At 37.9% G+C, this 26,099-nt stretch overlaps 1 protein-coding gene across 1 annotated transcript in view; it reads left to right on the forward strand.

Annotated features, from left to right (window-relative positions):
* Positions 1-25,594, forward strand: part of LOC120782583 (serine-rich adhesin for platelets) — a 43,615-nt gene extending 18,021 nt beyond the window's left edge. Inside the window, exons 2-4 of the mRNA XM_040114931.1 lie at positions 18,260-20,734; positions 20,798-25,209; positions 25,282-25,594. Of these exons, the coding sequence (XP_039970865.1) occupies positions 18,260-20,734; positions 20,798-25,209; positions 25,282-25,572 (7,178 nt within the window). The 3' untranslated portion in view covers positions 25,573-25,594. The remainder of the gene's footprint in view (positions 1-18,259; positions 20,735-20,797; positions 25,210-25,281) is intronic.
* The last annotated feature ends 505 nt before the right edge of the window (positions 25,595-26,099 follow it).

Below are 26,099 nucleotides of genomic sequence, written 5' to 3' on the forward strand. Positions count from 1 at the left end.
GCATATCTTATTTAATTTAAATTACTTACTTGCATAGCAAAACTTCTTTCGAAGCGAATTTTCTATCATTCGACTTCAGCAAGAGCAAGAGCAAGTAGCAATCCAATTGCCAAGTCCGGACTATAAGATGGAAGCTTAAGAATCTCATAACCAAGCTTCTGACGAATCACGATAGGACAATTCTCCTATTATCCAATTGCCGCTTCTGGGTGATTGCTTTCTTAATACAGCCCAATTGTTGTCGATATAACTGCAAATTAAGAGTTTGGCCGGAAAGGAATAACTCATAGTTCCAATCCAATCCCACAAAATACATAGCAAAACTTTTTTGAACGTCGATTCCTGCTTGACCAGGGTGATGTAAGGCTCAATAGGTATTTAAACCAGCAAAATTGCCACATTTGGAAGGAGAGCAACCTGAAGAGATGCAAAAGCAGCCATTTCATCCGGAAAAAACAACATCGGTCCATATTTAAAAAAAATGATGCCAGTAAGAACATAACCATCCATGGCTATTACGTCATGATAACCGACTATTTAATACCTGAAATTGAAGTGCAAGATCTCGGCGACATTTAGTTCCAACAAGATGACGCCACTTCCCAGACATCGCATCAATCAATGAATTTATTGAGAAAACACTTCGGTAAGCAGAGAATTTCACGTTTGCGCCGATTGGTTGGCCACCAAGATTGTATGATATCACACCGTTTGACTTTTTTTTGTGGGAATATGTAAAGTTTAAAGTCTATGCTTCGATTCATGCCTTGGACTAAAATATCACGCGTGCCATTTGCAAGTTACCAGCCGAAATGTTCCAACGAGTCATCGAAAATTTGACTCAACGGATGGTCCATCTAAGACGCATCCTCGGCCAAGCTTTTAAAGAGATAAATCAAAAAATAGAGTCAAAAAAATTTCTTTCGAATGATAATAAACATACCCATTCAATTTGAAATTTCTGTGTCTTTCCTTTAAAAACGTAGATGACCTCGAAATGGATTACTCTTTACCACCGAGCGTGTGTACTTGACGTTGTCGTAAATAACCCACTTCTAATCACCAGTAATCCGACACTTGAAAAATAGATAAAGTTTTTGCTACACAACGGAATTTCGCACTCTGATTTGCGATCCATGAGGACTTTTTGCGTTCACTCCAGTTCTTTTTTGTATTAAGCCTGATTTTAATGCTTTCAAAGGATTTTTTTTTTGCAATGCTAATGCTTAGTGTTTACATGATGCTCGTATTCGACGGTTCATCGATATTTTCGACAATTGATCATCAACAGTTTGCCATTTTCAGCCATCAGTCTTTGGTTTTCGCCTTCATCGAAGAAAATGTAAATTGTGGATTCTGGTGTCCATTACTGACGCCTGCTCAAACAATACAGAGTCAAGCAATCAGAAAACTGTCAAAAAAGTTTTTTATTATAAAACCTTAACTTTCCAACGTCAGCTAGTTTAACACAACGGGAGATATGGAACACTAAAGCCATCTATTGAAAAAATAATGTATTGCTTTTTACCTGATTTATAAAATAATATATTTGTAGTTGAGTTGCTGTTACAGATTTTACCAATTCTTATATCGACTCTGGACTTTTTTCAAATGTGCTTACATAATATTGAAGAGCACTTTAGAAAGCAAGTGGCTCTCTATAGCTTATAATACTTACAAGCCTAGAGCCTATTTTGTGCGGGTAACTTTAAATAATCCGAGTTATCCGAGCGGGAAGCAATCGGTTATGGTGTGGATAACTCCAGAATATAATGATGTTAATCGGATTTTATACTCATTTGGCAGTCTAAAGTTACTCAATCGATTCTGATATACCCTTTCCATTCTCTTGTTTGCTCTAAATCTATAGTGAAATCTTTGAAGGGGTTATATACGGCTAGAAGGCTGAAAAAAGTGAATTCCCAAGATTTTTTTCTGAGAAAACTTTTCAATATATTGCTCCAAAAATTTGTACGCATATTACGGCATCTTTTAACTATAATTTAAGATTTACTATTAGTAAAAATATTTATTTGGAAAGGAACTGCAGCTGATCACCGGGAGCTCCTCTCAAAAAAGTCGTTTTGCGGTGACCACTATACCTCTGAACTGCATCCTCTGAAATTAAAAAGCGAAACAGATTTCGTTAATGTAATAATAAATCTGGTAATTAATCGAAGGAGTAAGCAATATAAAATTGCTTGACTCTTTCTAAAAAAAACCGACTTTTGACCAATATTTCGGGCATAAATTGTTTATAAAAAAATATTTATTATATTTATTTATTTTATATAAAATTTATTAATCGAGAATCGAAATTATTTTAATTAGCTCGAGTTAAAATTTGAGACTAATCGGTTTAACCGTTTAGTGGTAATGTTGGTCACCGAATTTGAAAACACCATTTTGAGAAAATCGCGAATAAAGTTTGGAATGCAGCTCCAAGCATTCTGAAACGCCTTTACAAATTTACGTGTACTTAACTTCGAAAATATTCACCGGCACGATATGAAATTTTCTGTGTGTATTCTCAAATATTTGTGCATTAAGAAAGTAAAATATAAAAAATCGATTTTTTGAAAATTCTAACCGTATATAACCCCTGAATGCAGAGTTAGATTCTCACCTTACCAAAATCCAGTTACTACCATTTTTATTACAAAACTTTCAGCAGCTCATATGTATGTGTCGCCATTTAAGAGTTAATTTTACAACTTTACGCTTTCAACACTATTTGCAATTTAATTATCGATAACAACAACTTTCGAGTGCTCTCCAATAAAGCCGGAGCTTTCAAACAACACCTTAATATGATTTCCGTTTAACTGCGACATTTCGTGTTTGACCTACAAATGCATGCACGCAAACCTGTATATGTGTGTGAGTGTGTCTATAAATGAGTCGACTCAAATATTTGAGTAAATGCCAGTAAGTGGCTGCTTCATTGTTATTAGCATGACAGGAAATGAAATGAAATTTCGCTGCACGACACGAACGACGGCAATTGCTCAATTTAAACTTATGTAGTACAGTGTACAGTGCACAGTGCCTTTGAAATGTATGCAAACACATGCGCTTTTGTGCAGGCAAATAATATATATACACATATACCGTTATGTATATGCAAAGTAATGAGTGAGTAGGCATAAGAGGAATGTATTGTATTACCTTTAAATTATTGCTTTGACACTGGCACAGGCAAGAGCCGTGGAGCTACATAAAACACTAACTACCGTTATATACCACCATATACAGTTATTTAATGCAGATATGTACACGCTATAAGCAAGTAAATGCTGTTCATTGTGAAGACTTTGCCTACTTCAAGGCGCTTTCGCGTAAAATTATATTGGCAAGTGCTTCTACGCTTACATATGTATGTGTAAATGTGCGAGTGTGTGCGAATATAATAGTGAGGCACAATTAAATTAATTATTCAACATAATTACATTGTAAGCAAAATGATTTCATTCAGTCAGCGCTCGAATACTTCGCATACTTGCTGAGCAGTTTGTATAGCTGTGCATTTGTGCTTGTGTGTGTGTGCGTGGAAATTATTCAAATAAGCGCACACAAACGCTGCTACGCTCATATTCATCCTTTGCAACTTTAAGTGCGCAAATATTCATAGCGTGATTGTCATAAAATGTAACTATGCTTTCACTTATTCGCTCTAAAACACACACACAGGCACAAAACATACACAAACCACTCACACATACACACAATCAACAGTGCATTGACGCTCAAACACGCGCATATTCACTTTCGCACAATCACTTGCAACAGAGTGCAAAGTTTTGCACTTAAACAATAAAGTGTAGCATGATTTTTGGCGCATACACCAAACGCAATACAAACGCACACATAGTCACATGTGAATTTGACAAAGGCAAGCAAGCCATTGTTTATAAACGTTGTTAGCTGTACATATATGCGTGTGTGGCAAGTCACTGCGCCAGCTCTAAGCTACGTTACGTTAAGGTAAACTTAATGAATTTTAATTGAGACATCGTGATGGTGCCACTTCGAAATTCCAAATTAATGGCGTAGCGAACTTCTTCATAGCCTCACATAAACTTAAGTAAACTTACAAGTTTCATTAACGAAAGTGCCAAAGTTACAAAGTGTTTGTTGTTGGATTTTTGAATTCGCACTCATTCTATAAATGATTTTGCATTGTCGCCTTTTGTTCCGGTGCGGACATTGTGTGCATTTTTATGTTGTTTACATGGCGCATTGAGAATGGAGTGGAAAATTCGAAATTGGCTTGTCATGACAGTTCCCATAAAGTCTAAGTGGCTGCCTTCAATTTTTATGTGGTGAGCAACGCAGTGTCTGGTGAATGAGTAGCTGCGGAGCGAGTTTATGCCGAGAATGCTATGCGGCTTGCTGCAGATATGACAGTAATGCAAGCGGCGAAGACTTGGTTCGAGTGCATTGACACTTTTTTATGCACAACGTTGACACGAGCGAAGAGTAATTTAGCTAACTGGCAGGGTTTAGGGATAAAAAGTTGAAACAATTGCATGGAATCGATAGATAAAACAATTACAGCAAGTAAATAAAATTATATACTTGGCTTGTGGCAGTGAAGTATCAGAACTATGACGACCAAAAACATTACTGAGAAGAATTTTTGAAAAATAGACTTTTTTTACCCAAGAAAGGGTATTAAAATAAGCAAAAACATAAACTTCGGTTGCACGAAGCTATAATATTTTGAAAAAGATAGAGTGAAGCAACAAGAATTATATTTCTAGCAAAGCTTAGATAAAGCTTTTCTGTGTCTATGCCAATAATGAAGAAGAAGAAGAGAGTATTTTATGAAGGCCATGTGACAAAGTTATATACTATAGTGCACCGTTTTGAGCTATATATAAAAAAATTATATCGCTTCCTTCGACAGTAATCTGCGCCAATTTTTTTGAAGCTAACGGGTTTTACAATAGAGATGACATGATTTCTAAGGATCGTGTCTGCCATTTTTTATATGTCCTGATTTGAAATTTGTTTCATTATATTCAGTAATGTTCACAATTTCATCATGGGAAAATATATGCAAGAACAACGTTTACAAATTATGCTATTTTATTCTCAAAATTATCGTTCTCCAATTCCTCTTTTTCGTGCCATTTTATGTTCGTAAGATGCGTCCACCGGTACTCGCTTCAGTTAATTGTTGCTGAAGACAGCAATTTGTCGATTCCAAAACGTTCTCAAGAATTGTGACTTTCTCAAACCACAACTTTTCGAATTTTGAGTAAGGATTTGTGCTTGCATCCGTATAAAATTTTTTTTCACTCAAGAACTGAAGCCATTGGATCAAGGTAAACATGGTGAGTTTGATGACATTGCTGCTTTTGCCTTAGAGCAACTATTATCTTGATTGGTCTTTAGCAATAAACCAGAGTACTTCTTCTTCTTGGAAAAAATGCTCAAAAATTGGGTTCAAAGAATTCGTTCCAGCATAAGAAGTTGGGGAGGCCATTTGACTGATCTTAATTGTAACGATTGTACTTCATGTTAAATAAAAAACAATTGAATTTTTTTAACAAGTAATGTGTTTTTTTTTGTTCTAAAGCAATCACACACTTTTATTGGAAAACACTGTACATTGTTGAATAAAAATTCTGCCATATAAGGACTTGAAGTTGATCGTTCAGTTTGTATGGCAGCTATACAAGGTCTGTCGCAAAAGAAAGAAAACTTTTTATATATAACTGTTTCTGGTGGCGCCACCTATTGGTGGGTATATGAAATAAAAAGGTTGATCTCTTGACGACATTTCGTAAAAATTTTAAGACAATGGAAAACTGCAATCGATGTTATCGATCGAAAAGTGACAGCAGCTTTTGGTCATCGGTCGTAAAATGCATTTTGAACAAAGAGCAAATATTAAATTTTGTCTTAAACTTGGGAAAACGTTTACTGAAACATTTCAAATGATGAAAAAAGTTTATGGTGATCAGTGCCTATCCCGTAGTAATGTGCATGAGTGGTTTAAGCGATTTAAGTCGTGAGGACCTCTGTGACGATCAGAAGTCGGTCGTCTTCAGAAGTCAAAAATAAAGACAATACTGATTTGTTTTTACGATTCCGAGGGTATTGTACACCGAGAGTTCGTCCCACCTAGCCAAACGATTAATGCTGTGTTTTACCTTGGTGTTATGAAGCGTCTTTTGTCACGCATTCGTCGTACTCGACTACAATACCGTGAGGCAGGGTACTGGCGCCTGTTGCACGATAATGCGCCGTGTCATCGGTCGACGCTTGTCACTGATTTTTTGACAAAAAACTCCATATTAACCATTAATCACTCACCCTACTCACCTGATCTGGCACCAAGTGATTTTTACCTGTTTGGAAAACTTCATTTGCCCATGAAAGGACACTGGTTTCAGGACATTTCAGCTATCCAAAAGGCGACAACCGATATTCTCAAGAGCATTCCGAAAAATGATATTAAACACTCATTTGAAATGCTAATTGACCGGGCTAAACGCTGTATCGAAGCACATGGAAACTACTTTGAATAAAAAAATATAACGTTTGAAAAATATTAATTTTTTGTTGTTTTTTTAACAGTGCTGTTTCTTTTGCGACAGACCTTGTATACCACCATAACAGGTGTGATATCGGCAGTTGCAACAAATGGGCAGCTTCTTAGCGACCAAAAGACGCCTGCAGACCGATATCTGAAAAGCTGCAGACGGACGGATAGACTTTATAGTTTGTAGAAAATAATTTTTAAAGAAATTAAAAATTTTTAATTATTTTATTAGTGCTATATTAATTTAAAAATTTAAAGAAATTAAAGCGCCAAAAATATGAAACACTAATCTGCAAAATCAAAAAGCATCACAAATAGTCTTGAAAAATTAAAATTGATATTATTTCATAATAAAAATACTATTTTTTAAACGAAACTTTGACCATTTACATACCGTAACCTGTTGCAACTGTTCATCATTTGTGTTCGATGCATTGCTATAACTCGACAAAAATGTGTCAAAGACGGCTAAAGGATTTTATTTGAATATTTCTCATGGTAGTTTGATATTGTCCTTTTAGAGACGACTGTTTTGAAGAAGACTTTAAGTTTTCTTAAAATTTATTTGTAAGTATAATCACACACCTCGCCTCTTTTACTATCAAAGTGATGATATTATTGGCAATATCTGGTTTTACACTAGTCTCTGTGTTCAAAACAATCCCTTCTTGATAAAAGCAAAATCTCGCAAAAATGGTCTAGAATTAATTTGTTTTGTACATTTGAAAATTATGGAGAATTCTGGGTCACTCTGTTTTATTTTTAAACAACGTTTTTGATCTAGCTATTATATAAGATATACACATTCTTTCTAGCTTACTCAAAGGAAGATTGATTCATATAATATTAGCCGTTGGATGAGCTCTAAACTTAAGAGGAAATTATAAAATTATTAACAAAAATATTAGACACACTCAATGCACCCTACAGTGGGTATAAAAATTCAGAACTAGCACACCACCAACTATGGCCGCATGGCTACAGCGAAGAAATATCAAACATCTACATGAATTGGCAAAAATTCGCATGAAAATGTGATTTTACATTTTATTTCTATTGTTACTGGCTTTGCGATTGCTTCAAAACTGGAGTTGTAGCGCCGCCACTAGCTGGTTAGACACAATACATATGCAGCTCTCTACAGAGAGAATTCGAGAAATGCGGCGCGTTTTCGTAATGCTACGTGATTGCTGTTGTTGTTGCTTTACAGGCTTTCTGCACTTGAATGCTTCGCATTTCTTACTTGCTCAGTAACTGGCTACTTTTTGTGGTGCTCCTTGTTGACAATTGTCATGGCAATTTTGGTTATCTGCTTGACATTACAGATTCTTGTTGGCGAGATGCGATTTTTTCACTATCTTTTTTGTCTATTTGTCACTTGAAGCGTATTTTTGTGGCACACAATGATTTTTGATGCTATTTTGACTTGCATTTGTCCACAAATACTCAACTTGTCCGGACTATGTAGATCATCTATAATTTGGTTTTGCTGTTGTTTGTGTTCTTACACACTTACTTTTTATTTGGCTCTGCTATTTGGTTTGAAAGATTTTTTTCGAGTATGAGCTTTTCTGTCATTTCTTTGTTATTTGAATACTTCATTGTTAGTGTTGTTTTTGTATTTTCCGTCTGACTTTTGTAATAACTCAAACATTTATTGCATTTTTCCCATTAAATTTTGTGAGAAGATCTTTGATATCACCCTTAAATGTACATTCAAAAAAATTTGTCCGCGCCGAAATGTAGGCTATGTTTTTTGAATTCTATTTATTACGTCGTCGTACTATATATTCTGATCTTTGACGAGTGACTAACTATGTCAAATAAAACTTTCAATTTAATGAAAAAATAATGGGTAAATTTTTTGTGGAATTTGACGTATACGAATTCCGCTATCTTCGACATTTCACAAACTGTTGGAGAAGCTCACCACGCACTAGTTTTCGGCCCTGCATTCTTATCTTTCCATGCCACTATTTACCGCAGAATTTTTAAATTGACTGGCTATACTTATGCCAACGCAATCTCTTAAGTTTGCACCCCATCAATTATTAAAATTTATTTTTGCAATCAAAATCTTTTGCGCTTTACTTCCCCTCCGCAAACTAAAAACTGGATGTAATTGGGAGCAAATTTTTAATCTTCCTGCTCTATGGCACTTCGCACGCTGCGGATAAAACTCCAATCAATATACCATCGTAATGCAAGCAAATTTTTGAACACTTTTGCGCGCGCACATAAATAATTTCAAACTCCTTGATACTCTTATATTGCCCCCCGCCCGCCGCACCTTACAACGCAGCAACTTAATTTACTTCACGCACTAAAAAATTCAGCAATGACGCGACGCATTACAGCGTAAGAAACATTTTTGAGTGCACATTTTTTGTGGGTTTTATTAGCGAGTGGTTGAAAAAAGCACTTACGAGGACAGCTTGATAAATCGGTACTGGTTGTATGGAAGCTAATTGTGGAGGTAAACAGAAAGATATTTTTAAGCTAAGCTTAACCTGTTTCATATTTTAAGCTAACGTAATCTAAACCGAAACTTTGAAACTGATAGGAGTTAGATTGAGCTGAAAGTATTTTTAATTTTTCTCAAGTTTTTACGACATCGAATTCATACTATTCTCAAGATTTTATGCCACCAACATACATATTATTTCAGAACTGCTCATAATAGACACATTTTCATAGAATTCTTTAATCAGTTTAAATTCTTTATGGTCCAGTCACTTTCTAGGTTAGAGGGTACACAAGTCTTTTGTCTGGAGCAAAGAGAACAATTTATCAATCTATTGAAAAAGTATCGTCTTCTTTTGCATGCTGCCTTAGCATCGTCATATTAAACAAAAAGAAATCTGACATTTTTTTCTTTATAACCGATTTATCGTTCCATGTAAAAGATTGTGATCAGCTCATGTAAAGTGAAGGTCCAATCTTGCCATTTCAATGACACCGGTACTTCCTCTCTTATCTCTTCTACTGGCTAACACATTTGGGAAAATTATCTTCTTTTAATACTTTTCGAGAGCCAATTCATCAACCTTACATTATACATACATATGAAAACTTAATCTCAGAAAAATCCAATCAGTTCTTAGTAGGAATGGAGAAAAGGTATACAATTTTAATTATTCATCACACGACATAACTTTGAAATATCCTCTATTTGGTCCAGGAACGAGAGAGGGAGAAAGAAAGATGATGAGAGAGAAACAAGAATAGAGAACATACTCGATTTGTTACGAGGGCGAGAAACGGAGAAAGACATAGAAGAGAGAGAGAGAGAAAAAGAGAGCAGAAAAGTTCACGATATACCTTGTATGCCTTATCACACGAAAGAGTCATCGTAATCTTTTCCCTATCTCTTTTTTTTCTCTCTCTCCCTTCGACGCTCAAATGATATGCGAGCACCCACTACCTCATTTAGCTGCAGTAGTTTCCAGTGTTAAATACTGAGATCACTATTTCGCGTTCTCACAAATGAAAAAATTGTCATCCGAGTAAGCCACTACTCACACAATTGCATAAATTAAACCTCAAAAAAATAGCTATTTCCCAAATTTTATTCGTAAACCGTAAACTTCTATGCACTCGACTTTCACGATGCCTCACCTTTCTAACAACCACCTTAGAATTATGCTAACGAACAAAAATGCGAGAAAAGTTGCATGAAAATGCGAAATATACGAGTTCAATAATAAAGTTGCAATCGCCATTGTGGCAATGCAGTTGCCAAACTCAGATTGAAGGAGTCCAGAACACACACACACACATACACAAATACACGCGTGAACCTGCAGCAAACCGCCGAGTGACGCTCACGCGTTGTACAAACACAAGCGCAGGCGAATGCGTGGATGTGTATGTGTGTGTGTGAATGCCGAAAGGAAAACTCATCTCGAAATTTCAACACGATTCACAATTTTATACGATTTTAAATTTTACACTTTATTGCACTTCAGCGCACAATTGTCCATTACAAGGTCCCGCCCACCAGGCAGCGCCACCGACTCGCAATCGAACGGGCGTATAGTTGGCAGAACGCTCGGTTGCATGGGATAGCGAAGTATCGAGGCAAGCCACCGCAACGTATGGCAACAAACACCACACTTCAACGCACAGCAGACATTTCGCGCCGACATTCATTCGGCGTGGCTTTCGTGCGCTTTTCGCGCGTCAATCGGAATCGCCAGTAACATTGTGAATCGATATATACATACCTACATTTTTAAGCATATTTACTGCTACTGAAGCGTGTGAGTATTTGCGCGCTGTTGGAACAAGATGCAAGTCATTTCAAGCGTCATGTTGGAGAGCTGCAACTAAATGCAACTTGTTACAGCTTCTTCTCTAATTTTAATTAATTTAGTAGAGCCTGAAATGCTTTCTAAATTCGAGCTGAATATTTGACATAAAGATAAAGATAAAGATAAAGATAAACAATAAATAAATATAAATATAAAGATAAAGATAAAGATAAAGATAAAGATAAAGATAAAGATAAAGATAAAGATAAAGATAAAGATAAAGATAAAGATAAAGATAAAGATAAAGATAAAGATAAAGATAAAGATAAAGATAAAGATAAAGATAAAGATAAAGATAAAGATAAAGATAAAGATAAAGATAAAGATAAAGATAAAGATAAAGATAAAGATAAAGATAAAGATAAAAGATAAAGATAAAGATAAAGATAAAGATAATGATAAAGATAAAGATAAAGATAAAGATAAAGATAAAGATAAAGATAAAGATAAAGATAAAGATAAAGATAAAGATAAAGATAAAGATAAAGATAAAGATAAAGATAAAGATAAAGATAAAGATAAAGATAAAGATAAAGATAAAGATAAAGATAAAGATAAAGATAAAGATAAAGATAAAGATAAAGATAAAGATAAAGATAAAGATAAAGATAAAGATAAAGATAAAGATAAAGATAAAGATAAAGATAAAGATAAAGATAAAGATAAAGATAAAGATAAAGATAAAGATAAAGATAAAGATAAAGATAAAGATAAAGATAAAGATAAAGATAAAGATAAAGATAAAGATAGAGAAAGAGACAGAAATAGAGTTAGAGTTAGAGATAGAGATAGAGATAGAGATAGAGATAGAGATAGAGATAGAGATAGAGATAGAGATAGAGATAGAGATAGAGATAGAGATAGAGATAGAGATAGAGATTGAGTTCCGGCCGAACCACTTTCGATGCCGAATCGGCTAAATATCTATGCCTCCAAAAATAAAATGAATTTTGAAAAATTCTCTTATAGACATATTCTTGAATAGTTAAACTTTGAAAAATAAATCGGTTTTTTTTATTTCTAGACTGAGGGGATTTCTAGAAGGGGGTATCCTTTAAGCAAATTTGATTACATTTATTAGTTTTATATATTAAAATGATGCCTTGCATTATAACGCCTTAAAATTAATTCATCTCATCATTGTTACTTATTTAATCCTTGAGGGTGCACTAACTTCCTCATTCTAACACAATAGCAATTTGTGCCAAATCCATGAAAGATTTACATCGAAATTACTTACAAATAGCTACTTAAATCCATGACCCATGTAAGCAACACTTAGCAACCCTTTTTATTACACACACTGAGTTGCTCCACTTTATCGCCACACATCACCACCACCTACGCACAAACAGGATTTGCATCACCCTTCGAGTGCCTCAATTAGCCATTGGAAAGATCGTAAATATATGCATAACTGAAGGCAAGAAACCACAAGAAAATCCATTCGCACAAATTACTTGACGATGAACTCTGGTTCTCCGGTTCTGGCTATGCAAAGTAGTCCACAACAACAACAGCAATGCGCATTTCTTGCTACCGAATATCAAGTGGCATATCAAAACATTGTAAACTATTGCAACACAACTACAATTTTATGAGCGAGTGGAAATTTACTTATTTTATAACTTTTTATTACCGCACAACAACACTCATGAACTGACCTCAGTGCCATTTTTGATATGCGCATAAATATTTTAAGTACGCACTCAATGTATTCAAGTTTAATTAAAATTCACACACACAAACTTACGCACATGTAGCATGTGTAGAAGTGCATAAATTCATTTTCATAGAAACTCTGCGGAATATGAAATCTTTTATGAAAGTTGATGAGTTACATTTCCTAAATTAAAATTTTTAAAATTCTAACATTGATTGTGTGCAAAAATGTGTTCCAACTAGAGTGGCAAAAGCAATTAGGAAAACATTTTAATGGATGGTAAATAGAAGTTCATTAAATTATAAATTATAGATGGGCAAATGCATAAGAAAAGTACCGCAGCCTGATGGCAATATAAAAATAATTTAGGAATAACTAAAATTTTGGGATTACTTATGCAAACATTTGGGTCTAAAATCATCAAAAAAAAAAAAGAATGAATCAAGAAGAAATGTTAACTTCATCTGCACGTAAGCTATTATACCCTTCATAGGTGCATTTCCTATAGCATATTATTTTGATATTGTTTGATCAGTTTGTATAGCAGCTATAAGCTATAGTGGTCCGATCTGAGGAATACGTTCGCAGAGTTTAGTTGGCTTGGAAAAAATGTTAAGCTAATTTCGTTTTTGTAAAAACGTTTTCCATAAAAAAATTTGAATTTTATGGGTCAGTTTGTATCATAACTATATGCTTTGGTGATCCGATCTGAACAATTTTTTAGAGGTTGCTACATGACTTTAGCCAATAACTCATGCTGAGTTTTTCCAAGATTTTTCGTCAGATGGAAAAGCTTACACACAATCATTTGTTATGTTTTGCTCCAAGGCCTGAATCGAAGTGAGATTGTCCGAATAGACTTTAAAATTTACATATGCCCACAGGAAAATATCTAAAGGTGTGATATTACACGATCTTGGTGGCCAATCGAAAGGCCCATAATGTGAAATAATCTGCTCACCGAAGTGCTTTCTCAATAAATCTATTGATTGATGCGATGCATGGAAAGTAGCGCTGTCTTATTGAAACCAAATGTCGCCGAGATCCCGAACTTCAATTTTAGGCATTAAATAGTCGATTATCATGGCGCGATAACCGTCGCCATTGACAGCTATGTTCTCATTGCCATCATTTTTAAAGAAATGTGGACCGACGATTCCACGGTCGACAAACCACACCAAACCGTTGTTTTTTCTGGATGAAATGGCAGCCATTGAATCTCTTCAGATTGCTTTTCATCCCAATTTTGCAATTTTGCTTCTTTCTTCTTGGAACTTTTCAAGAGCCCATAGAGCGAAGCAATGGGAAGGTCGGGCGGCTTCAGTTATTGCACAAGCTGTACATATTTTGCACGCTTTCAATATAAGATCTCGACGTAAAATACACCAAGACATTCCATACGTCAGTCCAAGATGATGTGAACGGCGCCGAATCGACTCTACACGGTCTTTCATGGATTATTTAAAACAGGTATTATAAGTTACAAAAATGTTGATTTTCTACTTATTTTTACCGCCTAAAAACCGCTAACCACAGACGAAGTAATGATTTCCGTAACATTATTAAATCTCTCGCATACTCCGGAATATATTTGCACATATTTATGAGCTTAGTACTACAAGTTGGCATATAATTGACATATGAGCAATTTCGCATAGCTCATTGAGTATTAGTGTTTGGCTATTAGGCTAAAATATTTTTCGGAAATGAGCAGAAAAAACACTCAAATTTATGGCATAAAAATATAGTTCACATACATACTCATATACACAAAGTTTGTAAAAACAGCAGTTATGCAAATATGAATTAAATCGGCATACGCAACAATATTACAACAATAACACTAAAGGCAGCCGCAACCACAACGGCGACAAGTAAATTATTTGCAATTTCCGCACGCTATGCACTTCAATGAATATAATCACATTTTATTGCCATAAAGTTTCTAATTTTGCTGATAAATTGCGCGCGTATCGGTCGAGAAGAAAAATATCCACAAAAAATGTTATGGAAAATAACAACAAAATGCTAGTAAAATTACTCATAACGGCATTAGCCACGATGAAGTTAGCCATGGACTCATGGGCCTAGTCAACCGTGCGGTATAAGCGCGAATACCAATACAATTGTATATGAATTTATTTGCTGCATACACACACACACACGCAGTAACGGTTTACGTGGCCACATGCCATTATTCAGCATTTATGTAAAGCAAGTCAAAATAAATTTAGCAATTCACGAGCAGCAAATGGCAAAACGAAAATGAAAATGGAAATAAATTGGTGCTTCGCGGAAAAACATGAAGGCCTTACACATACATAACGACTATACATACAAACACACAGCGTTTAGTGAGCACACTTACGCAGTCGCCGCGCAATTGAGTGACTCTTAATGCAATGTGATTAAAATATGTTGCAAATTTAATATATTTCTAAGCGAAATAAATGCATAAGGGTATGCAACAACAAAAAATGCACAAAATACGTATATATTTTTTGACAAATCAAAAAGTACTTCACTATAAATGTTCAATACATGAAAATGGACGCGAACGAAAAACGTATAAACCCTTAAAAAAAAACCCTCAAAAATACATACATAATTCAGAATTAAAAAAAAAAATAAATTTTTTTGTAATTCCACCAAATATTGCCGCAGCCGTCTAGCCTTGCCGCCGAACGGTATCGGTATTTTCTGGTGGAAAAAATACGCGGAAATCATAATTGAGTAGTTGATTTGCAATAGCTGACATTTTTACAGCTTCCTTCCACCCAAAAAAGCCCTAGAGGTTAAAAATAAATCAACAAAATTTGTGTTTTTTTCCTTTTAAATGAATGCTCGACGTTGTGAATCTGTGACAACTGCATTGGCGATTGCAATACAATCAATTCAAGTGTGTGAATAAGCCCAGTAGTAGATTTTTCCGCGCTCAAAAGTACTAGTTACAAAAAATTAGTTCGGTAACTAGTTACAAAAAGTCAGTTCGGTAACTAGTTTCAAAAAGATGTCAAATTTGTAAAAAAAAATTTGAAAAAACTACAAAAACCACGAAGAACTAAAAGCGTATTTTAGAACTGAGCATATGGTATACAACTCATTTATATTTAGAGCTGCCACCTATCAAAAACTTAAAACCAAACGTCTGACATTTTTCAAAAACCTTTCAGAAAATCATATCAAAAAAATTCTATTAAAGAAAGGGTGATCCATTTCGAGGCCTAGTTTTTAAAGAAAAAACACAGAAACTTCAAATTTAATGGGGAATGTATATCATCATTCGAAAAAACATTTTTTGGCATTTATTATCACTTTCAAATGTTGGTCGCAGCTACGTCTCGGATGGCCCATCCGTAGAGTCCAATTTCCAATGACTATTCGAGCATTTCGACTGGTAACTGGCGAATGACACACGTTATGTTTTGCTCTAAAACCTGAATCGAAACGGGATTGTCCGCACAGACTTTAGACTTAACATATCTCTGCAGAAAAAAAGTCTAACTATGCGATATCACAGGTCTTGGTGGTCAATCAACCGGCCAAAGGTAAAATTATTTGCTCACCAAAGTGTTCTCTCAATAAACCCATTGATTGATGCGATATGTGTAAAAGTGACGCCGTCTTGTTGAAACCAAATGTAGCCGAGAGCACGAACTTCAATACAAAATACATACATGCACTTTCATAAATAAAGCAAATTAATATGCAATTTTTTCTATTCTACTATTGACCTTGGCATAGAAGAATTCTTCATTAACTTTGACATAGAAGAATTCTTCATTAACTATCACATCGAAGAATTCTTCGTCCCTATGGTAAGCGAAAGGGGTGATCTGTTACTTTCCCTAAGACATTGCCGTGTTAATTTTCATCGATCGGAGTAAGCGATACAATCATGCTGCATCGTTTACCTCGCTCGCTTACCAAGGTCTACCATATCCCGCTGGAATTTTTCTATTTCTTAAAATCCACTCCCGCCACAAATTCCTTTGGTTGCCAACTACTCACGAGACAGTCTCACATACTGCTTGTCATACACGTAACGGTTTCTACGTACGCATGTAGGTCAATTGCGTCAGAGATTTATTAAATTTTCCGTCACGGAAGGTAAAATCTGATATAAATTTATTGCTGTTTTTCAGAGCCAAACGATTGATAGCCGAGGGCGAATGTAAATGAATGAGATTGAAATGTTTTACTATAGGATTTTTTTCGCTCTTGCTATGTGAAAAACTTACGATTAGGCATAAAATGATATTTATGGTTCGCCATTTTATTGGTAAGGCCAGATTTTCAATAAAGTAATTGTGAATAGAAATAATTGTAGGGAGTTGTGTCAGCGCTATTAATACAGAAGGCTTATGAGGATTATAATACGATTTGTCGGTAAAAAACATATTTTTACTAGTTTACTCTTTTCAGAGAAATAATAAAAAAAAAAAACAAGTAATAATGGTAACTTCGCTTGCACCGTAGCTATACTTAACTTGACAAATAAACAATTTTTACATACAAAAAACATTTTTTTTTCGATCTGAAATATATAATTGGAGAATATAGCATTGCCTTAGGCTTCTTCGTACATAACGAAAAATCGAGTTTTCCAGATTTTTTTTCTGTGAAAACTTTTAATTTTTTTGATCCAAAAATGTGTTACACTTATTATGGTATCCTTAACTGTATTTTAAGACTTAGTATTAGTAAAAATATTTATTTGGAAAGGAACAACAGCTGATCTCCGGGAACTCCTCTCAAAAAAGACGGTTTGCAATGACCACTATATCTCTGAACTGAATCATCTGAAATTAAAAGACCAAACAGATTTCGTTAAAGTAATTTTAAATCTAGTAATTAATCGAAGGAATAAGAAACCAAATTTTTTTGTCAATATGGCGGTTTCTCCAAAAAAATTGATTTTTGACAAAACTTTTGGCCTTAAATAGCTTATAAAAAAATATTTATTGTTTAAAAAACTCTTCGTTTAGTTACTAAAAAATATATTTAAGAAGCTCCTGTTAAAATTTGAGACCAATCGGCTTAGGTTCGAAAATATTCACCGGAACGATATAAAATTTTCTGTTATATATATGTATGTATGTATGTATGTATGTATATTAAAAAATAAAATTAACAAAATTCGATATTTTGAAAATTCTCACTGTAATTTGTATGACAACTCGATGCTATAGTGGTTCGATGTCAGCAGTTCCGAAAAGTGAGTAAATTATTGGAGAGAAAGGAATGTGTGTAAAATTTCGAATCGACTTCTGGGTGTTACAAATTTCCTGACAAACTTGATATACCCTGGTCAGAGGATAAAAATATTAGAAATCGTCTAAAGATTAAAAAAATTCCCTAAGGAACATGAAAAGTCTTTACTCAGTCGCTATGAAGAAGCTAAATGCGTGTGGAATGTGAAGGATTCCACTTTAGAGTTGAAAGCCCGATAAATACTGTCATGAACGCTACAACAACTTCGCTGCAAACGAACTTAGAAGGATAAAATTGACGTAAGGTTTCGAATAGCCATTTTAACAGTCATATTTCTTAAACACCGCAAGGTGCAGCTTGCTGTACCGCTAATATCTCTTCATTCGAATGGAGTAAAAATTGCAACGAATTTTCATTTCCCCCAACACTTACAGCTCGTCTTACACACATACATAAAATCATCTATCCTTTAATAGCTTCACACTAACACATTGTGAACCCTTCTTTCAATTGCAGATGAACCGCTTAGCGCCACTAACGCCGTGACCGCACCAGGCCATCACGCGCAATACTCCTACGCTGACGCCCTGCCGAGTGCATTCCATTGCCCAGCCGAAGGTTTATACGCCGACGATTACGACTGTCGTATCTACTACCGCTGCGAAGCGAAAACAAATGACTATATCAAAGCTTATGCATTCGCCTGCAAATCTGGTACCGTATTCTCGCGTAACCTGCGCCTCTGCATGCCACCCCAACTGTCCGGCCGCGAGGAATGCAGCGATTACATGAACGAAATTGATACGGACAATGGCGATAATGGTGTTGATGGCCAACAACTGCCGCTACTGACATATGGCAGTGCCAATAACGGTAATGGCACATACGCGACCGCAAGCGATACGGGTGCGAATACCGACACCGATGCTGCTTCATTCGCTGCCGCTACCGCTGCGTCTGCCGCTGAAACTGCAACGCGTGGTCAATTGCAAAATTATGGGCTGTCAGGTTTGGGTGGCGTTTCCGTAATTTCCTTTTCCACATCGGCGGCGCGTTCGGCGGGTGGCAATGCCATCGACGAACAGGGACCACCTTGCGAAGATGACGGATTTATGAGCGATCCAGACGACTGCACAATCTTCTATCGGTGCATTTCGAATGGTCGGACTTTCAATAAAATCGGTTTTCGTTGCTCGGACGGCACTGCGTGGGATGCCGCATTGGAATCGTGTAACCACATACACAACGTGCGTGCCAGTGGTGGATGTAAAGGGAAGGCTGATAATTTAGTATTGTCCGACTATGACGCGGCTACAACTCAATCAACGCAAACCAACTATCAGAATACAACAACTTCGAGCAGCAGTAGCCAGCAGAGTTCGACTAGCTCATCCTCAAATACGTCCTCATCGTCATCATCTTCGTCCTCGTCGAACACTGCGAGTTCAAGTACGTCGAATACCAGCGGTGCAGGTGGCAATCAGCAGCAAACAAGCACTCAATCAAGCAGCACTGAGAGTAATTCATCCAACCAGCAATCGCAATCAAGCACGCAGAGCTCAAGTTCAAGTAGTCAACAATCATCAACTTCGAGCACAAGTTCAACATCTACATCAAGTTCAAATCAGGGCGCCAGTAGCAATCAATCAAGTGCCAACAATCAATCGAATTCAAGCAATCAGTCTGGCAGTAATAGTTCTAATAATCAATCTAGCTCAAACAATCAATCTAGTTCAAGCAATCAATCAGGTTCCAATAGCCAATCAGGATCAAACAATCAATCTAGTAACACGGGGCAATCAAGTTCAAGCAACCAGTCTAATACAAATAATCAGTCTAGTTCTGGCAGCCAGTCAGCCACAAATAATCAATCGAATACCAGCAATCAAACAGCCACGAACAATCAGTCTTCTGGTAGTAGTTCTAGCAATCAATCTAGCTCAGGTAATCAATCAGGTTCATCTAGCCAATCTGGGTCTAATAATCAATCTGCAAGTAACAATCAATCAAGTTCAAATAATCAATCTAGTTCAAACAATCAATCTGGTAGCAACAATCAATCAAGCTCGAGTAACCAATCTAATTCAAACAATCAAACAAGCTCGAGTAATCAATCTAGTTCTAACAACCAATCCAGTGGCAATAAACCCAATACAGCCACCGAATGTAAGAATGACGAAACTTACATTCCTGATAAAGAGGATTGTACAAAATTCTACCGCTGTCGGGATAATGGCAATGGTGGTTTAGAACAAGTGCCGTTTACATGTGGACCCGGCACTGTTTGGAATCAAGATGAGAAAGTTTGTGACATACCTACTAGCGAGCAGAAAGAAAAATGTCAAGCGATGCTAAACTTGGGTGGCCCTACAAACACCACCAGCAGCAGTAATCAACAGTCGGAAAATACACAATCAGGTAGTGGTCAACAGATCTCCAACAACCAGAGCACAGCGAGCAATCAAACAACCTCTTCAAGCAATCAATCCTCTTCAAGCGGCAGTCAAACGAGTAGCTCAAGCCAATCCACCTCAAGTGGCAATCAGTCGAGTTCCTCCAACCAATCCAATAACAATCAGTCGAATCAACAGCAGTCCAATAATCAACAACAGCAGCAAACAAATCAAACGACAACAACCCAAAAGCCCTCCAATCCGGAAGGGGATTGCAAAGACACTGAGACGTACTTAGCTGATAAATCGGACTGTCGTCGCTTCTATCGTTGTGTCGATAACGGCAATGGAGGCTTTGATAAGGTTGCTTTCGATTGTGCGCCCGGTACAGTCTGGGATCCAGATGTCCTAGGTTGCAATCATCCGACGGATGTGCAAAAAGAGCAATGTCGCGTTATGGCTGCTGGTGGTAGTAGTTCAAATGCAACATCAGGTCAACAATCTTCGAATAACAATCAATCTTCGAGTTCAAGCCAGCAGTCATCTGGAAGCAATCAATCTAGTTCAAATCAGCAGTCATCTGGTAGTAGTCAGGCTGGTTCCTCAAGCTCGACAGAGGGATCTTCAAACAATGAGCAATCAAGCACTTCAAGTAGTACAGGTTCAAGTCAACAATCGTCTGGCAGTAATCAGTCCGGCTCCTCAAGCTCGACACAGGGATCTTCAAACAATGAGCAATCAAGCACTTCAAGTAGTACAAGTTCAAGTCAACAATCATCTGGCAGTAATCAGTCCGGCTCCTCAAGCTCAACAGGTTCAAGTGAACAATCATCTGGTAGTAATCAATCCGGCTCTTCAAGCTCAACACAGGGATCTTCAAACAATGAGCAATCAAGCACTTCAAGTAGTACAGGTTCAAGTCAGCAATCATCTGGTAGCAATCAGTCCGGCTCCTCAAGCTCGACTCAAGGAACTTCAAGCAATGAGCAATCAAGCACTTCAAGTAGTACAAGTTCAAGTCAGCAATCATCATCAAGCAGCACACAGTCAAGCAGCAATCAGGAGAATTCAACAAATCAAAGTACTACAACCTCACAAAGCTCTAGCAGCAGTCAAGGCTCCTCTACAACCCAAGGCTCTTCAACAACACAAGGTTCTTCAACCAGTCAACAGGGCACCACAACACAAGGCTCGAACAGCCAAGGTTCGACAACAACACAAGGTACAACTTCCACAACTACAACTCAATCAAAGCCATCAGGTAATTGCGATAGTAAAACAAAATTTGTGGGTGACGAAAAGGATTGCGCCAAATTTTATCGGTGTGTCGATAATGGTAAGGGCGGTTATGATAAAGTACCGTTTACCTGTGGACCCGGAACTGTTTGGGACAGCGCAATCGTCGCCTGTAATCATCCGTGGGCGGTGAAAGATAAAAGCTGCGGCACAGGAAGCCCCAGCCAGCAGTCACCAACCACGCAAACGACTCAAGCACCGCAAGTTTCAAGCACTACGGTTCCTCAGCAATCTACAAAGCCACCCACACAAGTACAAAAGCCTACAACTTCACGGCCTACGCAAACTACTAATCGTCCCGGTGATATCACACAGTCTCCCGTAAGTGCACCACCCACTGTAAGCACTCAGAGGCCAATAGTGACGCCGGGTATATGCCGAACGGAAGGCTTTATTGGAGATCCCAAAGACTGCACCGTTTTCTATCGTTGTGTAAGCAACGGTCAAGGTGGCTTTACACAATATCCGTTCAAGTGTGGAGATGGCACAGTTTGGGACAACGAATTACAAACATGCAATCACGACTTGAATATGTGTAATTCAAATCCTGGCACCGGTAAACCTACAACTACTCAAGGTCAAGCTACGACAACTTTATCACCTTCGACCACGCCAATCACATCGCGACCCACCACCACTCAAGTGCAGACTTCGACGCAAACTCCAGCTTTTGAATCAACCACACAGACTATATCGACGACAACCACAAACGATGGACAACAAACAACTACGGTTATAACTGAGAAACCAACCACAACTTCAACTCAACCCCCATCGACATGGACTACAACAGAGGCTATTTCGACCACATCGCCACCTACAAACCCTACGACCGGTGCTTCAACGCAACCTTCGACAACTGAAGGCGACTCGACAACATTGCAGCCCACATCAACCACGCCCATACCGAATTTACCTCCAGGACAAACATGTCAAGGTGAAGGTTATATGGCTGATCCAATGAATTGCAGAAAGTTCTATCGTTGTGTTCGCGATGGAGATTCTTACACAAAATATGAATTCACCTGTGCCAAGGGTACAGGCTGGAGCGAGGATAAGCAAACTTGTGATTACGCCACAAATATTAAGCGATGTGATGGACAAACCGAGGAACCGGAGACCTCAACCGTCACAACGGAAACCACCATCGAAAGTTCTACCACAACGGTAACAGCCGAAAAACCGACCACAGAACAGAGCTCGACAACTACGACCGTAACGGAAAAACCAACCACAATTCCAACGGAAACCACCACAGTCCCGTCGTCAACGGCCTGGACAACAAGTGGAATACCATCGACATGGAGCACAGAGGCTGAGGATGACTCTACAACAACATCACAACCAACATCGACCACACCTATACCGAATTTACCACCAGGACAAACTTGCCAAGGCGAAGGCTATATGGCTGATCCATTAAACTGCAGAAAGTTCTATCGTTGTGTTCGCGAAGGGGATTCATACACGAAATATGAGTTCACCTGTGCCAAGGGTACAGGTTGGAGCGAGGATAAGCAAACTTGTGACTACGCGGCTAATATTGAACGGTGTGAAGGTCAAACCGAGGAACCGGGGACCTCGACCGTCACTACGGAAACCACCATCGAAAGTTCCACCACTACGGTAACAGCCGAAAAACCAACCACAGAAGAGAGCACGACAACTACGATCGTAACAGAAAAACCGACCACAGAAGAAAGCTCGACAACTACGTCCGTAACAGAAAAACCGACCACAGCTCCAACGCAAACCACCACGGTCCAAACATCAACAGCATGGACTACAACGGAGATACCTTCGACTACGACTTCCACATCCACATGGAGCACAGAAGCTGGAGATGACTCTACGACAACATCACTACCAGTATCGACTACGCCGGTACCGAATTTACCACCAGGACAAACTTGCCACGGTGAAGGCTATATGGCAGATCCAATGAATTGCAGAAAGTTCTATCGTTGTGTTCGTGAAGGGGACTCATACACGAAATATGAATTCACTTGTGCCAAGGGCACAGGTTGGAGCGAGGATAAGCAAACTTGTGACTACGCGACAAATATTGAACGGTGTGAAGGACAAACCGAGGAGCCTGAAAACTCAACCGTTACTACAGAAGCCCCAGTCGAAGGTTCTACTACTACAGTTACACAAGGAAAACCAACCACAGAAGAGAGTTCGACAACTACGACCTTAACGGAAAAACCAACCACAGAAGAGAGCTCGACAACTACGACCGTAACGGAAAAACCGACCACTGTTCCAGCGCAAACCACCACGGTCCAAACGTCAACAACATGGACTACAACGGAGATACCTTCGACTACGACTACCACATCGACATGGAGCACAGAAGTTGGGGATGACTCTACAACAACATCACAACCGATATCGACTACACCTATACCGAATTTACCACCAGGACAAACTTGCGAAGGCGAAGGTTATATGGCAGATCCAATGAATTGCAAGAAGTTCTATCGTTGTGTTCGCGAAGGGGATGGATACACAAGATATGAATTCACTTGTGCCAAGGGTACAGGTTGGAGCGAGGATAAGCAAACTTGTGACTACGCGGCTAATATTGAACGGTGTGAAGGACAAACTGAAGAACCTGAAACGTCTACCCTTCCTACAGAAACCACATTGGATACTTCAACAACGACTAAACCCACTGAATGGACAACAACTACACAATCGATACAAACAACAACAATACCCGACTCTACTACACAGCAACCAACAACAATAGAAACATCAACACTTCCAGAAAGTTCCAGTGCCACTGAAAGCTCGAGCACCAATTTACCGGAAACGACCACAACAGTACAACCACAAACGACTACGACCATTCCAACGGATACAACACAGTACCCAGTCACTTCAAAGCCGGGCTATAAGCCCACCACAGATAAACCGGTTACCGATTCTACCACAACTCCGACGACTACCGAAGAATATCCGAGCACAACAGCCGAACCAGTTAATCATGTCTGCACCAATGAAGGATTCTACCCCGATCCACAGGATTGCAATCGTTATTATCGTTGTGTTGACGCAAGTAAGAACGGTAAATATCAAATTTACAGCTTCCGATGTCCGGACGGTACCGTTTGGGACACATCGCTAGAGACATGCAACTTCCCCGACAGTGTGTCGGGTAATTGCTCAAGTGCTTCAGGCACAACAACAGAGGGTGCTACAACGGAGTGGACGACCACTAGTCCTACCGAAAAACCCACTGAGAAGCCAGATAAACCAACCACGGAGCAAACAACTACCGATGAACCAACAACAGTACCTACAACTCCAACCACAGAACAATCTACAACAACAACACAAGAGCCATCAACAGAACCGACTTCTACAACGGTGATCACAACCACTAATGAACCAAGCACAACGACTGAAATATATTCCACCACGGAACAGTCCACCATCCCACCAACAACAACAACTGAGTCAGTAACAACAATAAAACCGGGCCCTGCTACAAATGACAGCTCTCCCTGTCCCCAAACTGGCGAAGGTCAAAATACTTTTGTCTGTCCAACCGGCTTCCGCCGGCATCCGAAGAGTTGTGACTTATTCTATCAATGTACTGAGAAAGCCGAAAGCTACGATTTGGCAATAACCGTTTTCGAGTGTCCCAAAGGCACAGTGTATCATGAACAGCGTAACCTTTGCGATAAGCCCACTAAAAGTGATAACTGTCTGAAGAAATCGATAACGCGATCGGGTCTCTACGACGACCAGATAAGACTCATGAATATGGTGAGTATTGAATTGTAATATAATGTTGTTTATCAATTTTTATTCAAATAATTTTATTTCAATTTGGAACAGATAAAAATTCGCTCAGTCGGCGAATCACTGTGCCCCAACGAAGGCCACTTTGCACTAAACAAGGACGAATGCAGTCAACTCTTCATCAAATGTGCTCACTCGTCGACGACGGGTCGGCTGGAAGGCCAAGTCTACCGCTGCTCGCAAGGTTTCGCCTATTGGGCCGTTAGTCGACGCTGCGAACGTGCACAGAAACTGCTCAATTGCACACCAGCTAAATATGAGACCGGCGGCGATTTGCCCGTAGAATGGGCGAACATAGGCAATCGACGCAGAAATCTGAAAATTTAAGCTTGACACTGAATATGAAAAAACTTCCGTGGGAAATTAACTCCATAACTAATATTAAGTAATAATCCATATTTATTTAAGTTAATTTGTAATGCTATGCTTAGAATGCATAATCGATATTCAAATTGTTTGCTGCGCATGCGCTCGGTACATTTTGCACGCGTGGCATGCGCGGCAAATGATGCAAGTATATTTGTAATTAGTGCTTAAGCGGGTACTTATGTAATAATTACTTCACACATTAGTTACTGCTTTAGCTTAATATTATTTTACACATATTTACTTATAGATATGTGTATATATGTGCTTAGCATTGGGGCAAAATCATTTTGTAAGCGGTGTTGGTATTTATTGAACGAAAGATATATGATTTATCATACTTGTATCGGTTAAACATATTCCCAGTTATAGACTCTTAAGTGAAAATTCTATTCAAATAATAATTAATTATTTAATAAGTTATTATTATTATTTCGATGTACTTCGGTAAGCGTTATGAATGCTCTGCCAAAATGCCATACAAAGTT

Source organism: Bactrocera tryoni, chromosome 1, assembly GCF_016617805.1.
Source record: "Bactrocera tryoni isolate S06 chromosome 1, CSIRO_BtryS06_freeze2, whole genome shotgun sequence".
NCBI classification, from domain to species: domain Eukaryota; kingdom Metazoa; phylum Arthropoda; class Insecta; order Diptera; family Tephritidae; genus Bactrocera; species Bactrocera tryoni.